General features: G+C 46.1%; 1 protein-coding gene across 1 annotated transcript in view; it reads left to right on the top strand.

The window, feature by feature from the left end:
• LOC122559893 (piezo-type mechanosensitive ion channel component 2-like) overlaps positions 1-6,914 on the top strand; it is a gene marked incomplete at its 5' end in the record, with an annotated part of 241,404 nt that overhangs the window by 124,926 nt on the left and 109,564 nt on the right. Inside the window, 2 exons of the mRNA XM_043710001.1 lie at positions 5,152-5,220; positions 6,517-6,623. Of these exons, the coding sequence (XP_043565936.1) occupies positions 5,152-5,220; positions 6,517-6,623 (176 nt within the window). The remainder of the gene's footprint in view (positions 1-5,151; positions 5,221-6,516; positions 6,624-6,914) is intronic.

Here is a 6,914-nt window from a genome sequence, read left to right on the forward strand (position 1 = left end):
TCTTATAACTAGGGCTCTCTTCCTCTCCCCCTTTCCCTTCTGAATCTCAGAGCCGGACCTCGCGCCACAGACCCGGTCACTGCAGCTTACCCCTGCTAGGCCATTCCCCCCCTCCCAACAGTATCCAAAGCGGTATATTTATTGTTGAGGGGAACGACCACAGGGGATCCCTGCACTGCCTGCTTCCTCCCCTTCCCACCTCTAACTGTTACCCAGCTACCTCTGTTCTCTGGCGTAACTATGTCCCTGTAGCTTCTATCTATCACACCCACTCAAATATCAATCACTTACCTTCCTGACCAGCTCTGCGCTCCAACTTTACTTCTGCCCAGCTTGCGCCGCTCTCTGCTGTGAAAAGGAGTTTTCTTTCACATTTCACAACTTATTTTCAAAGTCACTTCACATTTAACAGCATGTATTCGACAATGTAAAATATTTCAACATGAAGGGTATAATGTTTGAATTTTTTTTCTGAAAAGGGGTTCTTACAGAACTTACATTGAACAGTGCAACACAGTATAGGCCCTTCAGCCCTCAAAGTTGTGCTGACCTTTTATCCTACTCAAAGATCAAACTAACCTACATACCCTTCATTTTACTGTCATCCATGTGCTAATCCGAGAGTCGCTTAAATGTCCTTAATGTATCTGACTCTACTACCACCACTGGCAGTGCATTCCACACACCCACCACTGTCTGTGTAAAGAACCTACCTCTCAAATCTCCTGATGAAGGGCTTGTGTCCGAAATGTCATCTCTCCTGCTCCTTGGATGCTACCTGACCTGCTGTGCTTTTTCAGTGCCACACTTTTCGACTCTGACCTCCAGCATTTGCAATCTTCACTCTCTCCTCTGACATCTCCCTGCAAACTTCCTCTAATCACCTTAAAATTATGCTCCCTCACGATAACCTTTTCCGCCCAGGAAAAAAGTCTCTGACTATCCACTCTAGCTATGCCTCAACATCTTGTATACCTCTATCAAGTCACTTCTCATCCTTCGTTCCAATTAGAAAAACTCTATCTCCCTCAACCTTTCTTCATAAGGCATGCCCTCCAGTCCAGGCAGCACCATGGTTGACTTCCTCTGCACCCTTTCTAAAGCTTCCACATCCTTCCTATAATGAGGTGACCAGAACTGAACATAAAATTCCAAGTATGGTCTAACCAGGACTCTATAGAGCTGCAGCAAAACCTCACAGCTCCTAAACACAATCCCCCTGCTAATGAAAGCCAGCACACCATATGCTTTCTTAACAACTCTATCAACTTGGGTGGCATCTTTGAGGGATCTTTGCATGTGGACCCCAAGATCCCTCTGTTCCTCCACATTGCCAAGAATCCTGCCTTTAACCCTGTAATCTGCATTCAAATTTGACCTTCCACAATGAATCACTTCACACTTTTCCAGGTTGAATTCCATCTGCCACTTCTCAGCCTAGCTCTGCATCCTGTCAATGTCCTGTTACAACCTATGACAGCTCTCCATACTATCCACATCTCCACCAACTTTTGTGTCATCAGCAAACTTACTAACCCATCTTTCCACCTCCTCATCCAAGTCATTTATAAAAAGCAGAGATCCCAGAACCGATCCCTGCGGAACACCACTGGTCATCAAGCTCCAGGCTGAATACTCTCCATCAACCACCACCCTCTGTCATCTATGGGCCAGCCAATTCTGTCTGCAGACAGCCAATTTTCCCTGTATCCCATGCCTCCTTACTCTCTGAATGAGCCTACCATGGGGAACGTCATCAAAAGCTTTGCTAAAATCCATATGCACCACATCTATTGCTCCATCTTCATTGATGTATTTTGTCACATCCTCAAAGAATTCAATAAGGCTTGTGAGACATGCTGTGCCCCTCACAAAGCCATGCTGACTCTCTCTAATCAGACTATGCTTTTTCAAATAATCATAAATCCTTTCTCTCAGAATCCTCTCCAATAATTTGCCCAACACAGATGTAAGACTGACTGGTTTGTAATTCTCAGGGTTATCCCTATTCCCTTCCTTGGACAAAGGAATAACATTTGCCACCCTCCACTCATCTGGTACTACTCCAGTGGAGAGTGAGGATGCAAAGCTCATCGCCAAAGAGGACTTATATGTTTTCTCATGTTTTTCAAAGTTTCCAGCACATTCTCCTTCTTAACATCAACCCGTTGGAGCATATCAGCCTGTTTCACGCTGTCCTCACAAACGACATGGTCCCTCTCACTAGTGAATACAGAAGCAAAGCATTCATTAAGGACCTCCCCTACCTCCTCCAACTCCAGGCACAAGTTCCCTCCATTATCCCTAATCTGTCCTGCCCTCACTCTGGCCATCCTCTTGTTCCTCACAAAAGTGAAGAAGGCCTTGCAGTTTTCATTAATCCTACCCGCCAAGGCTTTTTCATGTCCTCTTCTAGCTCTCCTAAGTCCATTCTTCATTTCCTTCCTGGCTACCTTGTAACCCTCTAGAGCCCTGTCTGATCCTTGCTTCCTCAACCTTAAGGAAGTTTCCTTCTTCCTCTTCACTAGGTGTCAGCCAAGGTTCCTTCACCCTATCACCCTCAGTGGGAACAAACCTATTCAGCACTCACAGCAAGTGCTCCCTAAACAACCTCCACATTTCTGTCATGTATTTCCCTGAAAATATCTCTTCCCAATTTATGCTCCACAGTTCCTGCCTAATAGCATTGTAATTCCCCTCACCTAATTAAACTTTCCCATACTGTCTGCTGCCATCCCTCTCCATGAGTATAGTAAAGGTCAGGGAGTTGTGATCACTGTCACCGAAATGCTCTCCCATGGAGAGATCTGACACCTGACCTGGTTCGTTGCCTAATACCAAATCCAATATGGCCTCCCCTCTCGTCGGCCTAGCTACATATTGAGTCAGGAATCCTTCCTGGACGCACTTGACAAAATCTGCTCCATTCCAACTATTTGCACTAACTAGGTTCCAGTCAGTATTAGGGAAGTTAAAGTCACCCATGACAATAACCCTGTTACTTTCTAAAAAAGTTCCAAAACTGACCTTTCCAAAGTCTACCCCCCAATCAGCTCCTCCGTGTCTCTGTTGCTATTAGGGGGTCTGTAGAAAACCCCTAATAAAGTGACTGCTCCTTTCCTGTTTCTGACTTCCACCCATACTAACTCAGTAGACAAACCCTCCTCAACGAACTCCCTTTCTGCAGCTGTGATACTATCCCTGATTAACAATGCCACTCCTCCATCTCTTTTATTTCCCTCCCCAAACCTTTTGAAACATCTAAACCCTGGAACATCCAATAACCATCCTACCCCTGTGATATCCAAATCTCTGTAATGGCCACAACATCGTAGCTCCAAGTACTGATCCATGCTCTAAGTCCTTTATTCCTGATACTTCTTGCTTTAAAATAGACACACTCCAACCCATCACACTGACTGCAAATTATCCCTATCAACTGTCTATCCTTCCTCACAGACTCTTTGCACACTGTATCTTTGCCTGTTCACCAGCTACCCCACCCTCTGATCTGTAACTCCTGTTAGCACTGCTGCCTCACAGCGCCAGAGACCTGGGTTCAATTCCCACCTCAGGCGACTGTCTGTGTGGAGTTTGCACATTCTCCCTGTGTCTGCGTGGGTTTCCTCCAGGTACTCCGGTTTCCTCCCACAGTCCAAAAATGTGCCAGTTAGGTGAATTGGCCATGCTAAATTGCCCGTAGTGTTAGGTGAAAGGGTAAATGTAGGGGAATGGGTCTGGGGGGTTTGCGCTTTGGTGGGTCGGTGTGGACTTGTTGGGCCAAAGGGCCTGTTTCCACACTGTAGGCAATCTAAACTAATCTAATCTCCCTGCCAAACTAGTTTAAATCCTCCCGAAGAGCTGTAGCAAACCTCCCACCCAGGATATTGGTATCCCTCCAGTTCAGGTGAAGCCCGCCCTCCTTGTACAGGTCCCACCTTCCCCAGAAGGTATCCCAATGATCCACATATCTGAAGCCCTCCCTCCTACACCAGCTCTGCAACCACATGTTCAACGCACTCGCTCTCTGTTCCTAGCCTCACTAGCCCATGGTGCTGGTCGCAATCCTAACATTACTAGTCTGCTTGTCCTGCCTGTTAGCTTCCAACCTAACTTCCTATATTCACTTTTCAAGTCCTTGTTTTACCATTAGCTCAAATGGGAGCTATGGGACCAGCCTGTCATTTCTTTCTTTGTGTTTACTGACCTTCATGGCAATCTTTGCAAGGACAAGGGCTTGAATGTCTAACTGACCTCATTACATGACTTCCTCACTAAAAACAAGCTGAGATTTAAGCATCATTTTAAATTTATTCAATGAATGTGGGTAATGCTTATCTTTAATTGTTCTTGAGAAGATGGTGGAGAGTGCCTTCTTGAACCGCTGTAGTCCACCTGCTGTAGGTTGACCCACAATGCCCTTAGGGAGGGAATTCCCAGATTTTTGACTCACTAACACTGAAGGAACTATTTCCAAGGTACGATGGTGAGTGGCTTACAGGGGAACTTGCAGGAGGTGGTGTTCCTGTGTATCAGCTGCCCTTATAAAAGCAAAGCACTGCAAATGGTGGGAATATGAATAAGAACAGAGTGTGTTGGAGAAACTCTGCAGGTCTGGCAGCATCTTTGGAGAGAGAAGCAGAGTTAATATTTCGAGTCTGATATGACTCTAATCCCAAAACGTGCAAGTTAAGTGGATTGGCCATTATAAATTACCCATAGCATTCAGGGATGTATAGGTTAGGTGCATTAGCCATTGGAAATGCAGGGTTAAAGGAATAGGGTAGGGGGATGAGTCTGGATGGGATTCTCTTTGGTGGGTTGGTGTGGACTTGTTGGACTGAAAGGCCTGTTTCCACACTGTATGGATTCTGTGAACTCGACTCTATGATACGTCATCAGAACGCTAATTCTCTCTCTCCACAGATGCTGTCAGACCTGCTGAGTTTCTGCAGCATTCCAGGTATGTATCTGCTGCCCTTGTCCTTCCAGAGGGTCATGGGATGAGGCAGCTCAACATTACAAGCAAACTCCAGATACCAGACTAACGCTGTGGAAGATGAGCTCATGTCAGTGGTACGATTGTGCAGACTCTGAGCAGACAGCATTTACTTGTTGTTCCACGTGTTTCTGAAATTTAATTTTCCACAGCTGATGGTAAAGACAGAGCAGAAGGTGACATGGAGAAGTGGTGGAAGCCCTGGGTAACTCATTCCTCAAGTAAGTTACAAGGAGAGAAAGCCAATCTTTGAATCTCACTAACTAGATACTAAACTTCAACATCAGAAATATATCTCTCAGCATGTACATCCTGATGTGCTACAAAGATCCCACACATGTATAACCTCCAGTGATCACCAATAGACATGCATTACCTGTAGTATTCACCAGAGGCATGTGAAGGGGGAAGATAGTGGCAGGTTTCAATAACACTGTACTATTAATCACCTCATGCTCTGGAGATAAGTGTTCAAACCCCAACATGGTAGATAATAAAACATGAATTCATTAAAAATCTCAAGACGAGAATAAAAAAGTAAACCTATTGGTGACCATGTAACCACAGTCAATTGTCATAAAAACCATCTTGTTCACCAATGTCCTTTAGGGAACGACCCTTCAGGAACAGATCGGTACAGATGAGTGGGTCAGTGCAGTGTACTGGAGGTGTGGATGAGGGGGTCAGTGCAGTGTACTGGAGGTGTAGATGTGTGGGTCAGTGTAGTGTACTGGAGGTATCGATGAGTGGGTCAGTGCAGTGTAGTGGAGCTGTAGGTGAGTGGGTCAGTGCAGTGTAGTGGAGCTGTAGGTGAGTGGGTCAGTGCAGTGTACTGGAGTTGTAGGTGAGTGGGTCAGTGCAGTGTACTGGAGGTGTAGATGAGTGGGTCAGTGCAGTGTACTGGAGGTGTAGATGAGTGGGTCAGTGCAGTGTAGTGGAGCTGTAGGTGAGTGGGTCAGTGCAGTGTACTGGAGTTGTAGGTGAGTGGGTCAGTGCAGTGTACTGGAGGTGTCGATGAGTTGGTCAGTGCAGTGTACTGGAGGTGTCGATGAGTGGGTCAGTGCAGTGTACTGGAGCTGTAGATGAGTGGGTCAGTGCAGTGTACTGGAGGTGTCGATGAGTTGGTCAGTGCAGTGTACTGGAGGTGTCGATGAGTTGGTCAGTGTAGTGTATGTTCTTGGACAATGGTGAAACTGGAACTGATTGGTATTAATTGGCCTTCGAATTGAATTGAAGGAATGCCAGCCAGGCTGAACATTGCAGCTGCTCTCGCGGCTGTCCCTTCAATATGTGCTGAATGCCATTTTCGATTGGTAATGTTTCTCCCTTTAACAAGTCCCATGAGGTAAAACCAGGAGAAGCAGAGAGCAATAATCATTATCCTCAGTGATATGAGAATAGACCTTTCCTGTTCCCTCTCAAAAATCTACATCAGAATTCTCAAAGTGATTCCTGCTGTTGCTGACATGTATGCATTGGCTGTCCACCCACAACCTGTTTTTGCCTTGCTGCTGTAGTGATCCATAGCGGGGATTACTATCTATTTGACACTGACAGTGAGGATGAAGCGAAGGATGAAACTGGAACAGTTAAAGATGAAACCGTAAAAACCTCAGCATTCCAGGTATGTATGTACTGAGGGGGTCACCAGCAATGTTCTGTTCTGACTGGTCCTGACACCAAATATTACTCTGCATTATGGTCCACCACCACAATACTGTCTGCTGACCCACCCCTCTACACCTCCAGTACACGACACTGACCCACCCCTCTACACCTCCAGTACACGACACTGACCCACTCCTCCACACCTCCAGTACACTACATTGAACCACCCGTCGACACCTCCAGTACACTGCACTGCCATACTCCTCTAACACTACACTGACCCACTCATCTACACCTCCAGTACACT

This window comes from Chiloscyllium plagiosum, chromosome 20, assembly GCF_004010195.1.
Source record: "Chiloscyllium plagiosum isolate BGI_BamShark_2017 chromosome 20, ASM401019v2, whole genome shotgun sequence".
NCBI classification, from domain to species: Eukaryota; Metazoa; Chordata; class Chondrichthyes; order Orectolobiformes; family Hemiscylliidae; genus Chiloscyllium; species Chiloscyllium plagiosum.